Source organism: Calonectris borealis, chromosome 1, assembly GCF_964195595.1.
Source record: "Calonectris borealis chromosome 1, bCalBor7.hap1.2, whole genome shotgun sequence".
Classification (NCBI taxonomy): domain Eukaryota; kingdom Metazoa; phylum Chordata; class Aves; order Procellariiformes; family Procellariidae; genus Calonectris; species Calonectris borealis.
Genome location: NC_134312.1, coordinates 26571658 through 26585197, shown reverse-complemented (window position 1 = coordinate 26585197; position 13540 = coordinate 26571658). Strand labels below are relative to the sequence as shown.

At 40.1% G+C, this 13540-nt stretch overlaps 1 protein-coding gene across 1 annotated transcript in view; it reads left to right on the top strand.

The window, feature by feature from the left end:
• KCND2 (potassium voltage-gated channel subfamily D member 2) overlaps positions 1 to 13471 on the top strand; it is a 276301-nt gene extending 262830 nt beyond the window's left edge. The window contains exons 3-6 of the mRNA XM_075147041.1: positions 5350 to 5448; positions 7029 to 7124; positions 11135 to 11382; positions 12975 to 13471. Of these exons, the coding sequence (XP_075003142.1) occupies positions 5350 to 5448; positions 7029 to 7124; positions 11135 to 11382; positions 12975 to 13152 (621 nt within the window). The 3' untranslated portion in view covers positions 13153 to 13471. The remainder of the gene's footprint in view (positions 1 to 5349; positions 5449 to 7028; positions 7125 to 11134; positions 11383 to 12974) is intronic.
• The last annotated feature ends 69 nt before the right edge of the window (positions 13472 to 13540 follow it).

Here is a 13540-nt window from a genome sequence, read left to right as displayed (position 1 = left end):
GATGACAATGTCCTCCTTACCCTGAATGAAGCACTCATTCCTAGATGCCTTCATTCCTTCCTAGATCCCTGTTTTCCATACATCTATTTTTCTGCATCTTTTGAAGGCAAGAGCCTTGTATCCTCATAGCCAGCAAGTCCTAAGTGTTTGCGGGTCCATCTGCACGTTATTGTTCATTACCTGATAACTGAAGGAGCCTTAATTTTAGTTGCTCAAGAGTGCAAGTTTCTCCCTAGAGTGACTGCATGGTGCCTCAATAAAACACCCAAACAACTATCATCAGCTCCAAAACTGAATTAATACATAAAATTCAACTTGAATCTTTCATGTGAGTATGGTCTTCTACCTTCACATAGCAAAATATACCCTGAAGATTGGCTTGGCTTTATTATTTATTGAATGTACATGATGTATTTATCTGTCAAGTTATGAATAATTAGTTACTAGATAAATATAAATAGCTGTAGGATAAATTGCAACAACAACTGCTTAACAGCACCTGGCAGTCTAGAGCTGAGTGTTTGCGGTAGGGAACCCTGCTAGCCATTATGACTTCTTTAAATGAGATAGATAGCCTATTAATCTCAGTGGGGTTGCAGAGACATAACTAACAGAATAACTTACCCAGGATTTTTGAATTTAGCACAAAAGCGTGTAAAACTTGTGTTTACTGAACAATAATTTGAATAGATCGTGAAAGCAAGGCACAACTCAACAAATATATGAACTTTATTTAATTCCTTATCCATTAATATACAAAGTAAACAGCATTTTCTTCTTTACTTCAGCTGACATCCTATAAATTATTATCAGCTAATCTAAAGTCAATTATTTGCAATTACTGAAAATTAGAAAATCAGAGCATGAAATGTGGGCTTGATTTCTCACTTTAAAACAAACATAGAGGATGGATTTATGAAAGGCCAAACAAAAAATGATGTAAACAACAATGATGTGACTGATTTTTGGACAATTTTGGCCATTGCTCTAGGAGCCACAGTGTTGTGGTTTAACTCCGGTAGGCAGCTAAGCACCACGCAGCCGCTTGCTCCTTCCTTCCCAGCAGGATGGCTGGGAGAATCAGAAGGGTAAAAGTGTAAAAATTCGTGGGTGGGGATAAAGACAGTTTAATAATTTTTTAAAAGGAGGGGGAAAAAAATAACAGAGAGAAAGGGGGGAAGGTCCCAGAGCAAGGGCAGCCCCTGCCAACCTCCACCCCCATCCAGTTTTATTGCTGAGCACGATGCCATATGGTATGGGATACCCCTCTGCCCAGCTGCGTCAGCTGTCCTGGCTGTGTCCCCCACAACTTCTTGTGCACCCCCAGCTGACTTGGTGGGACAGTCAGAGGAGCAGAAAAAACCTTGACGCTGTGTCAGCACTGCTCAGCAGTAACCAAAACGTCCCTTTGTATCAACACTCTTTTCTGCACAAATGCAAAACATAGCCCTGTACCAGCTACTATGAAGAAAATTAACCCTGTCCCGACCAAAACCAGTACACACAGAATGACTATGAAGGAATTCTTACCTTTTAATTGTACAAGATCATTAAAAAATAATAACCATAAGGTAAGTAATTAGTAATTTTTGAGTTTTGGTAGTAAGATAGTTATGTAGTCTGGAGAGCAGCAGAAGAGAGAGAATGGGAGCTAAGTACTAAACTACCTAGGCTACCTAGGCTTCTTGCATAGCAAATTGAAGAGAGGCTCTTGCCAAAAATGATTCCCAGTACTGCAGTAAGCTCTGCCCTAAAGCATTCCTGATAAAATCTCTCTCTTAAAACAGCTGGACAGCTGAGGGCATCTTGAGTGTTAAAAGCTGGATGTTGTAAATACCTCACAGTGCTACATTTAGCGCTATTTAAAACCTTATGAAAATAAATGTTTATATTTCTAAAACTGATTGAGCTAGCTGTTGTTGAATAACAGTGAATTCCCTTTTAAGGTTTCTATAAATGCAGCCATAAACAAGGATCCACTTCTAAATTGTAAAATTTGAAGCTAGAAAAAAAAAGTGATGCGTTCAAAAGAGAAGTTCAGCGCAAATACAAGTGACGTGGTAAGAATGAGAGCTGATCATCAATTTCTTTAGGAAGTTTCAGATGAGATGATTATGGTAGCATTTCAGCAGAATAAGTAAAAGAACTGTATTTCAGCTACATTGCTTTTGTCCTAGACAACGTAAAAATTACCAAAATCAAAGTTTCACATTCAATGGCTAACAGAGAAAACCTCACAGCAAAGAAGATAATCTACTGCAGGAGAACTTAATCCTTTCTTTCTTTTCTAGCTATTCCACAAAAGGGGAGAGTTAGGAAGGGCTTTGCAGTGGTTGAAAGGGGCAGTTATCATTCCCTTTCTGTTGTACATGGCAGAAAATGCAGTTCACAGACTAAAGGAAAATGCAGTTCTTCTATAATCACAGTTTTCCTGATGTCATCACATCATTTTGGTGTCCTTCATGGGAATTCAATCTCCAGCGCACAGCACTTAAAATCCTGTGGCTGACAGGAGCTTTTAATGATTCCTTGATAGGAAATGTGAAGAGTCACTAGACTACTCAGGCTACAGGCTCTGATATAAATCAGGCAGAAGCACTGAAAAGAAATCTTATCACTTTAACAGATTTGTAAACACCTCCAGTTTCAGGAGTATTTTCTGTAAGCTGAAGTATAAGCATGGAAGCCACAATATCTGGTTCCTGTCTTGGTAATAGATTTATTGTCTTCTCGTTGGTAAACGATGTAAATTCAGGCCATCTGAATGTGTCTCAGCTAGAAAGATGTAAGCTATTACTTTGCACCTCACAAAAGCTTTCTAAGATGCAATAAATTCATGTTTGCAAAGCAATTTGAAATTTTCACATGGAAAGTACAACCGTCATATTATATGTGTTGTAGCACATTGATATATTAAGATAGTCTGATGAACCATTATATTTTTTATATTTCTTTGTTAAATGGTGCTGCACCATAATTATTACTTCAATCACTGAAAGAGAAAATGAATATGCATGCTAAAAGGAAAAGCATAACTAATGTATGTAAAATGTTTGTTCATTAAATATAATGAATCTCCCTGTATAAAGAGCACACTGAAAAGCACTACAGCTAAAAAATTTGTGACTGAAATCACTTATTTATGGGACTCCACGTTGCACCCTGCAAAGGCATCTCTAAAGCATCTCGAGCTCCTAAGGCTAAACAGTAACGCTAGGAGAGACCTTTAATATATTTATGAACATAACCCAGTGCACATGTCCCAGCCCATGGCTATTCTGCAGTGCAGGTAGAGCTCTTCCCCCAGCCTTCAGCCCCTCATGCTGGTGTTGCATCTGAAGAGCTCCACCTTGAAAATAACCTATTTTCTGCCTGCCCAAGGGGATTTTTAATTGCCATCCCTGGGGACTCAGCCCTAACCACATCGTTGGCCCTGGCTGTGCCACCAAGGAGCCCATGAGAGCCTGGAGGGTCGGAGCTGTTGAGCGTTTCCCCACTGGTCGGCTCCTGGGGACCCCAGGCCAGCCCGGCGCCTTGCCCTCCCGGGTGGCTCACTGCAGCACGCCGGGCTGCCCGGGGCTGGTCAGCCGTGGTGCTCAGCGAAAGAGCCCGACTGGACATTTACCCCCAGTTCAGTCTCTGGGGTCCCACCCAGGGTGACGGAGTGTGGGGCTGCAGGCGTCCTTTCAGTGCTAACAGGAGGAAGGGGGAGGTAGGAATTCACCTGTGAGAAGCACTGTGCAGGTGATCCGGGCACTTTGCTCCCTACCACTAGAATAAGGTGCATTAACTGCATAGCTGGAAAGGCCGTGTGCACCCAGGAAGGTGGCAAACCAATGTGTTATTCTAAAATGCCCAATATATCACAAAATCAGGCAGCAGCCTCTCATGTGAGCTTTTTGACTCAGTGATGCACACACGCACAGGCGTTATCTTATTTTCTTTCAGAACAATTAAAAGATAATAAATACATGACATATAACATAAGCCAGATTCTAGCCACATTCAACATAGCCAAGCTGTCATGAATTTCTTGGCTCGTTGTTGAGAAGATCTGTGAGTTTGAGGCTGTGAGTGCAAAGAAGCGTGGTGTTGAGTCATTCCTCATAGTCAGTTAATTATTAATCATGCCAGAGAGATCTGGCAGCTGCAGTGACCAGGCTGCTTCCCTCTATAAGTGTTCAGGGATTCTCAATCATTTCATGCCGACATTTAATGCCACAGAAATTGTGGGGGGAGGGGGGGGAGAAACGCTCCCTCTATTTTCTGAAAATATCAACTGAGTAATTATCAGATATGAAAATCCCTATTAATATATCAAAGTCAGTCTTTCAAGTTCTTCTCTGTGTCTCCTTCTGTGCTTCAGCAGCCATTCAACTCCAGATGCTGCTCAGCATTTGGCTTTCAGAATCAGAAACCAATGCATGAAGATAAACCCAGACTCCCCCTTACACATGTAACCAGCCACAAAAATTACAGAACCAGGATGCCATCCTAGAAATCCCATAAAAGCTTCTGTTTTCCATCTTATTGGTTAAGAGAGTCTTTTCTTCACGCTTTCCCCTGGCTTTTAACTGTTGTAAAAAAGTCAGTGGATGCAAAGCGTCCTTCACTCATGAGACACCTTCTATGCTGGGATGAGAGCCATCTTCTGCTCTGGAATGAAAGTCACCTTTACAAGCAATAAAGCTCACCTGAGAAATCTCAAATCTCTCCCAGCAATTGGATGCCTCCAGTCTCTGAAAAATCAGGTTGTGGACAGATAAATGACCAATGATGACAAGTATTAAGTCTGATTATACCAGTAGACATGAAGAGGTAAAAAGGCTTTTAAAAAGCCTGGCAAGCATTCAGGAACTTAGCTGGGAGACAACATAAAAAACACTATCGCATTCTGCTACTCTAAAAACCCAGAAGGCTCTGAGAAACCAGCTCACAACAGTTGCAATATTATGTTTTTTCTGAACCATTTCTTCCCCTTTGAAGAGATTTTCACTGCAGGAGCAGCTGAGATGGATGCCCATGTTCCTGATCCACAAGGCATAAGGACTGGCACAGTTGCAGCAATGCAAAAAGGAGGAGGCACTTACATGCTGATCTGTCTAATCCCTTCTCCAAAATCATTGTTCTTATTAGCTGATGCATGCAAACAAATAAAAACTTCTGTCATTTGCATTTTAAATAGGAAGGCACTTATGATTTGCTCCACCTGGAGCACAGATGCAATGCAGCCTTTCAGTGGTTATGATATTGGTATTCATAAGCAGCTGATTCCAATTAGCAGTTTTAGATAAACAGAATAATGGATATGAGTACAAGTGACACTCTTCCTTTTGTCTATTTACACAGAAAGCCAGACTTGCTCGAATTCGTGCAGCAAAGAGTGGGAGTGCTAATGCCTACATGCAGAGCAAACGAAATGGCTTACTGAGTAACCAGCTGCAGCAGGTAATGTTTTTATACCCTCCACCTCCAGAGAAACAGCTTAATGACAGCCCAACAGTAGCTTATTCTATTTATCACCAGGGCAAGTCAACTTGGATCTTTAGGCAATGTTATCTTTAGAGGTAGATTAAGGAAGGATAAATTGGACAATTACTATTGTTAAAGGAAGCTTATGAGAGTTGATGACGGGCTATTGAAAGATGAGGGAAATGGCCAGATAGAAATGCTGGATTCAAATGTAACCCACATTTTTGGAGTTAGATCCCATAGAAGGCCTCATTAATAACAGACAGTGTTTGCCTCTTAGGAGGTAGGTTGGATTTATCTCATTTGGCTTTAGGCAGGTAGAACATGGGTGACAAAACCAGGCTTCATCGTCAGTGAGGGAAAGAGGTAGCTCTGGGGTACCGTTTGCACAGAGGGGTGTTGCAGAGTGAAAAGCGTTCCCTGGAAGCGCCTACTTTGCTCTAAGGAGAATCTTGGTGATTACCTCAAATGCATCAAAATCTAGTGTTACCTGAAGCAAATCCCCCCCTTTACCCCTGCTGAGGAAGCCAGGACCAGCAGCGGGAGCCATGGGCAGCGGCTGGGACCGGGATCCGCAGCAACCCGCGCTGCCGGAGACAGCCCCTCGGCTGCTTGGAGCTGTAGCCAGCTGAGAAAGACTGAAGACACAGTGTTTTTTAATCCTTGCCATTTTCTGGCATTTGGGCATTTCCCTGAGGTATACAGGAAGGCTTTCATTCCTCTATGCCCTTTCTGTTCAATACATGTTAAAAAGCCGAACGCTTTAACCTATAGCCAGAAGAGGAGGAAGGGGCTGTCCGTCCGTCCGGTCTAGCACAAAAGACGAGCAGTCAGAGCCCTCGCTTCCTCTCCTGCTTGAAAGATCTTTGAACTAAAAAGACACCAAATAGCTTCATTGCCATGCAGATTTCAAATATACCAAAGTTGGATTGTAATCTTTCCCATTATCCTACTTCCTCCCCTATTTAGTTTTCTGCTTTCTAGTGAATAATTTTGAAAGCAATTAATAAACAGTGGATGCTTTCTACTTAATTCTTCATTCTGTGTCAGTAACATCTGCTATATGCTTTCCAAACTCAGCAGATTGGGATCGCTGACATGAATTTTTGTGTAAGCAACAATACCACAAATTCTTTAGTGCTATGAAATGATCCCAGGAGGACAACTATGTTTAATTTCCTTCAAATGAGGCACATTCCCAGGAAAAAAATTATTTTACTGTCACTTAAATTTATGATAATTTTAAGTATGCTTTGATTCAACATTCAAAGCTTACGTGTTGATTGCACTTGTAAATTGTACTATTCCATCTATGCATAAAAGACCTAAGATGGAAACATTTAAAAGGAGGTGCAAGGGAAGAAAAGAAAATATTTTCATTAAAAAACAAACAAGCAAAAGAAGAACTCAGGTCCAAAATTATTTGGGTTATACTGTGTAGAAGAAGCACTGCAGTTATGCTACCGTGTACAATCCAGATTAGTTCTGATCAAATATTTGGATAAGAGCCCTCTTGTTCACAAATGAGAATAATACAGAGTTCTATGTATTAACAGCCCTCCAGTGAAGAAGAACAGGCCTTTGTTAGCAAATCTGGCTCTTCCTTTGAAACGCAGCACCACCACCTGCTTCACTGCCTGGAAAAAACTACGGTAAGAAAAGAGAACTGTGTTTTCCTGTGAATTCCAACACCAGCCTAGTTTTGAATGTTTTCAGTAGTTCTTCTAATTAATAAGCCTTTATCTGAAAGCAGTTAACTGGGAAGAAAAGCCATTTTATCTTATTTTAAGGCGTTATACCCACTGCATATAAATAACAGAGAGATCCTGGATGAGAGCCTCATCTAGGGTGAAAGATACTGTCATCAGTGAGATGACATCGGTATAGCCAAGCTGTATGTGTGACCTTCAGTATGGTTTTCATACACTCCATAATGTTATCATTTGCACTCTTCTGCAGTACAGTTCATAAAACACGATTTGCAATCCTTACACATTCAATACTCGGTGCAGTCAAAGCAAGTTTTTGCCTGAGCAAACGTCGGGCTTTTGCACAAGGAGAACTGCTGAGCGTTTCCTCAGACGTGAACGCAATTCTCACTGAAGTGACTGTAAAAGAGGATCCCCAAGCATCCTATTTTGAAACTTCAAGTGCTTAATCCAGAACCAGGTGCAAAGCTTCAAAGTCTTTTGGCTTCAGTTTAGACACTGAGATCCCTGTAGAAATCACTGATGTAATTCATAACAGCCCAAATATGCTCATCTAGATTTGAAACTCCCTATAAATCAAAAGGACTACTTATTATGTGCTCTCTGTATTTTTCCCTGGTCAATACCTTAATAATTACACAGCCATAAAGGATAGTAAACTATAGCAGAGTTATGATTCCGTAATTACTAAGTGCCATGTTTACTAATAGCATATTTCTGGACAGATAACATCACAGCAATAACCCTCATCATGCCTGAATTTACATTGTTTCCTCTTTTATCATTTCCTAAGGAAACTAAGAACATAAATATTAGTTATATTTAATGTAATATTTGTAGATTTGGGAATTTCACATAGGGCATGCTAAAATTCTCTCCTTGTATTTTTATTTTTTTCGGGGGTTATATTGTCACGTAGAATTTACCTTATATTGTAGGTAAGTTGGTCAACATCCATTAAACTACCATTTACAAATTTACATCCAGTTCCATTTGCATGTAAAAAAATATATGATTTCTCTTCAAGTTTGTATACATAGAGGAACTTTATGCTATTTTGTCTTACCTTTATAGTCTAGTTTTAGATTTGCATTAAAAGACCCAGTAGTGCTTCTGCTATATTTGATGGAGAGCAATGTGAAAGTCTTTTTGCTCTTTCTCAAAAAAAAAAAAAAAAGATATTAAAAAGTTTTCCCAGACATTGCTAAATTAAAATATGATATATGTGTATGTATAATTTAATGTTCTCCTTTTGACAGCATTTCTTTGTAAATAGAACGGCCCAGTTGTTACATCACTTAGATAGTAATATGTCATCCCACAGGTGCTTAAGTCTTCTCCATTCTTACTTTCAGAATATTCATTTTTATATAATGTGCTGTAGGACAAAATGTCTTGCTTCCTATTCAGAGTATGACGTCGTTTCTTTGCCAAGATTCAGGCTGGGTCCCTTTGGAACATTTTTGAGACATTTTGTACTAGAACCTGATAATAGCGATCTGCCTTAAAAATTGTTCCACAGTTGAACATTAAACGTATTTAAAAACCCTAGCAGTAGCCACAGGTCTTGTCAAACTCTCATAGAAATCATGGAAAAAAATTTCTATTCATTTGGGGGAGTTGGATTCGGCTCCCAAAGTTTCACATTTCCTCTAATCATGATAGTGGAATATGTAAGCCTATTCTTTTTTTCCTATTTTTAAACAGAGCTTTTCTTTAAAAAAGAATAAGTCTATAAAGCAGGTATTATCTAGTTTCCTAAATTTGCATAGAATCTACTTTCTTCTTTCCTCGTTTGTTGGGTCCTGCTACTGGCACTGATGTTCATATGACACATGAACACAAAAATGTATGCAGGGGCTCCAAGTTACATTCTGCAACTGCCTGGTCAGGTCATGCATTCCTAAAATTTTAGTGGGAACATGAAATTTTCAGCCCTCAGCTTGTGGAATCTGGCAAGTTGCTGGTTCATGGTATAACAGCAAGAGTGAGGTGCCTTCTTAGCCTCGCCTCATCCTTTGAAATATCATTTGGTATAAGCATCAGTCCAGATGATACTAAGCAAAGGCATATTTTCTCTTTTCCGGCACTTTAAAGTCAATAGGATAAGATCTCTTCCACTCTAAAAAATGAAGTGTGGGCAATGTTATGGAATTCTGTGAAAATTACATTAATAATGCAAATAATTGCACTGAAAGTTATATTTTACAGGCTACTTTTAGCTGATTTAAGAAAAGTTAATTAATAAGGATAATCAAATATATTAACTTGAGCCATTATACCATTTCAAAATGTTTCCACGCTATATTAAAAGTTCTCTCAATAACCCTCTTTAATGGACCCTACAAATTGAATTGAGTTGAATTGAACTGAGTTGGTTGCTCCATAAAAGTTTTAGGAAGCACAAAATTACTTTTAATTGGAAAACTAGCAGAATTCTTGGCAAACATACTGCAAGCCACTGAACGTAATCTAAAAATGGCGATTTGGTAATTTTTCTCTCTGAATTTTATGTCCACTGTGTGATCACATTCAAAATCTTGATTGTGACTGACATACGCCTTATAGAAGTCAATTTTCAAGCAAGTTCGTTCTTCCGTATCACTTGAAATTGGCATTCTTTAGCACCACTCATTTCCACAAAAACTTATGTCAGAGTGAAGAAGAAAAGAAGAAATGGAAATAAAAATAATACTTTTATACCTATAAAGGTATTTCCATTTGTCGCAAACACTTGGTTACTGTACTTACTTTGCTCATATATTTTATATTAGCACTGTACTGTAATTCTCCTGGAAAACATCAACACCTTTCCAATTAGCGCATCGTTCTTTAGGGGAGAAAATAATGTTTCTCATTCTAACACACAAAGACGCAGCAGGCTAACAAACTTCAAGTGAACAAGACTGAATAGAGAATAAAACAACCCAGAAAATGGTCCCTAAACCATTCTCAGGATATGCAGACTGATTCCAGCAGTAACTGGAAAGATTTTTTTTTAAAGGAGGCTTTCTCAAACTGTGCATGAACGTATCTTAATCTCTGCTTAGTTTGGGCTGTTACTTTAAAATGACTGTAAAAATTCCTGCCCCCCCCATAAGCAACACCACTATTTCACACTCTTTCGTACACAAAGATAATGTGGAAATCACAGCTCTGTGTGAAACGCTCCCTAATCACCTACTGAGTCAAGGTAAAGCAGCCGTTTGCTTGGATTTGGATTCAGCTCTATGACAACCCCATAAGGCTACTGTCTATGCTGGGATTAAGCAAAGATTGCGTGAATAAAGACTACTTCTTTTAAGTAAATGCTCAGCCTTCTAAATGGCTTTCAGTGCATCCATCTACAATAATTAGGAACTTTCCGGGTGCTTTTAAATAACTGTCTCATCTCTTCTGATCAAAACTTCTATTTAATTGAATCTTTTTCTTTTACATAGATACATACCTCGACACACGCTATTTCAGATGCTGATTTCTAACACGTAATTCAACAGGATGCTTTATAAACTCATCTGGAAAATATTTATGATTTTTATTGTATTATAGTTCAATACAATAAATCTTATTTATTTCCAAATGGCAATTAAAGCATTTACATAAGCACCACTTGCATTTTTATTAATAAACATAATCCCTTATTTTGTGGCACTTCATAGATTATACAGATATTTATAATGCAAACTACATTACAACCATGTGCTATTTTAGAAAATAATTTGGATTAACTTTTTCTTATTTAGAGCTCTGAGCCTTTTGTTCCAGCGTTTACATTTATATTGGTATTCAGCCCAATATTATGGGCTAAACACCATAATCGAGCATAAGCTGTCTGACTTTCCCAGTTTATTCAGTTGTGTCAATTTAAGCCTGGAAACAATCACGATTAATATGTTCACTTTAATTATCTTTCTGTCTGTGCTTTGTCCCTTTGCTGGATTCCTCTGGGCTAGAATCACGAGTTTGTGGATGAGCAAGTCTATGAAGAGAGCTGTATGGAGGTTTCCACAGTCAATAGACCCCCCAGCCACAGCCCCTCTCTCTCGTCTCAACAAGGCGCTACCAGCACTTGCTGCTCACGAAGACATAAAAAGACTTACCGCATCCCAAACACCACCATCACTGGCAGCCGTCCAGGCAGCGTACAAGAGCTCAGCACCATCCAGATCAGATGTGTGGAGAGGACGCCTCTGTCTAACAGGTACTTGACAGGCACCAGCGCTCCGAGAGCTGAAGCCCCTTTCTTCATTAGAGAAGAGATGTAGAGGTGGTGTGGTCTCTGCAGGTAGGCTGTGAGGCTAAAAATGAAAGTCAAATAGTCATTCAAAAACAGAGACTGGTACAGAAACATCCTGCACTTAGTTTGTTCCAAGCTTAATCCAAGATAACAGAATAGTCTCTCTACAGCCATTTCTGCCCTCTCGTGCCCTCCCCACTGTGTACTATTTGCAGCAAATAGCACCCAGGGACCCCAAATTAAATAGAGCACCAAATATTCTACACCACGGACAAACATATAATAAGAAAAATTAGCATAGAAAAATGTGCAATTCAGATATACGAGATGAGCAAGTGGGAAGAGAAAGAAAGGTCTGTCCCTGCTGTTTCTACTGGTTTGGTTCAGACGCACACGACAAATGAGACTTCCTCGCATTTCCACAGAGTGGAGAAATAAAACTGATTCCCAGAGTCCTACGTGAAAGACTCTTCTAAATAAAAAATATGAAATGGATAAGAAAAATCTATTTCCTAGTTTGAGGAGTTATTACAAAAGTGAGGAAAGTGCAGTTTAAGACTCTGTAATTTACTGAACGTCTGTACTCTCACAAGTAAACCATCTGGCTTTCAGGTATATCCAAACACCGCCTCTGAAAACACAGCAAAGGTCTCGGGAGAGTCAGAAGTGTTTTCTATTGAACTCAAACATGCCGCCATTTAAAAAAGAAGTGTTTTCAGCACTAGTTGCTATAGAGATTGTCTTGTTAAGTTACATTTTGAGTAGCTTGCTTTGTATAGTTGCTAGGTTTGGATTTCACTTCCATGAACAATCCAGCAGCTTGTAGCTACTGAAGTTTTTCAGCTGTTGTGCAATGAGACCTCCCGGCCAGCACAAAGCTCCAATCTCTCTTAGCTTTTCAGGAAATATTCTGCCTGGATCCATCCTTTCTCTGCTAGAGGTCTTTCCTGCACCATACTTCCAGTATGTAAAAAACCAAAGCACTAGCTTTGTGCTAAAAAAACCAAGCTAAAACCACAAGCACAAAATGCCAGTCTCACCTCAAAATGGTCTGAGTTTTACAAGTTTCTTATGATGCTGAGGTACTGCAGCAACTCCATGACCTTTATTAGTGCATTTATCACCGTGTGTTACTCTTGAGGATACATAATATAGGAAATGTTCTTAAATAAGCACAGCATGGAGGAATTGGTAGGAGGCTGGGACTACTCCTTGGTTACCACTTTCCTGCATAGCAAGTCACTTGGCTATGCGGAGTTTGCTCCCCAGGGAGCAGCTCAAATGCATCCCCTGCTCAGAAACACTTAGGGATGAGCCCAGAAATTTTTAGAAGTGCTGAAACGGGTGGGAAGGAAGGGAGAAAGGGGGCCTGTCCATGGACATAGCCATGGACCACCCGCTGCTGGGGAGCAGGGTGGTGGGGTGGTGCCGCGTTGCTCTGAGCTCACTAACAGGGCAGGACGGAGACGGCCGGCTGAGGGAGTGGAATCGGGCACACCAGGGGCTTGCGGTAACGTGGACCTTCTTTCTTCATGGATTTTTGTTTCTTCCTCCAGCCGTTCCAGCTTAAATGCCAAAGTGGATGAGTGCGTTAAACTAAACTGTGAGCAGCCTTACGTCACTACAGCAATAATTAGCATCCCGACACCTCCAGTCACCACACCCGAAGGAGATGATAGGCCAGAGTCTCCCGAGTATTCGGGAGGAAACATTGTCAGAGTATCTGCTTTATAAAATAAGGAATTATTTATAAATTAGTGTAAAGACCACTTGCCAACTGAGCTCGAGCAGTGAGAAATGAGTCGCGAGGAACGAGAGAGCTGACGATGACAACGCCCCTTGACGTGTGCGCCAGCGGCCGCAGACCGAGAGGTTCAGGAGAAACAAAACACTCTGTGGGTTTTGGTGTCGTAGCGTGTGAACCAAAAGGAGTTTCCTACCCCTTGTCCGAACTGACGCGCAGTGGAATCTTCTGTGACCATCCTGACTTACTATATGAGCACAATGAAATGTCCCCATTGATGCTTCTTCTTATCATGAGAGCTCTTTTTAGAAAAAAAAAAAAAAACGCAAAACAAAAAATAGAAACAAACCCGTGTTCCTGCTGAATGCAAAACAACGA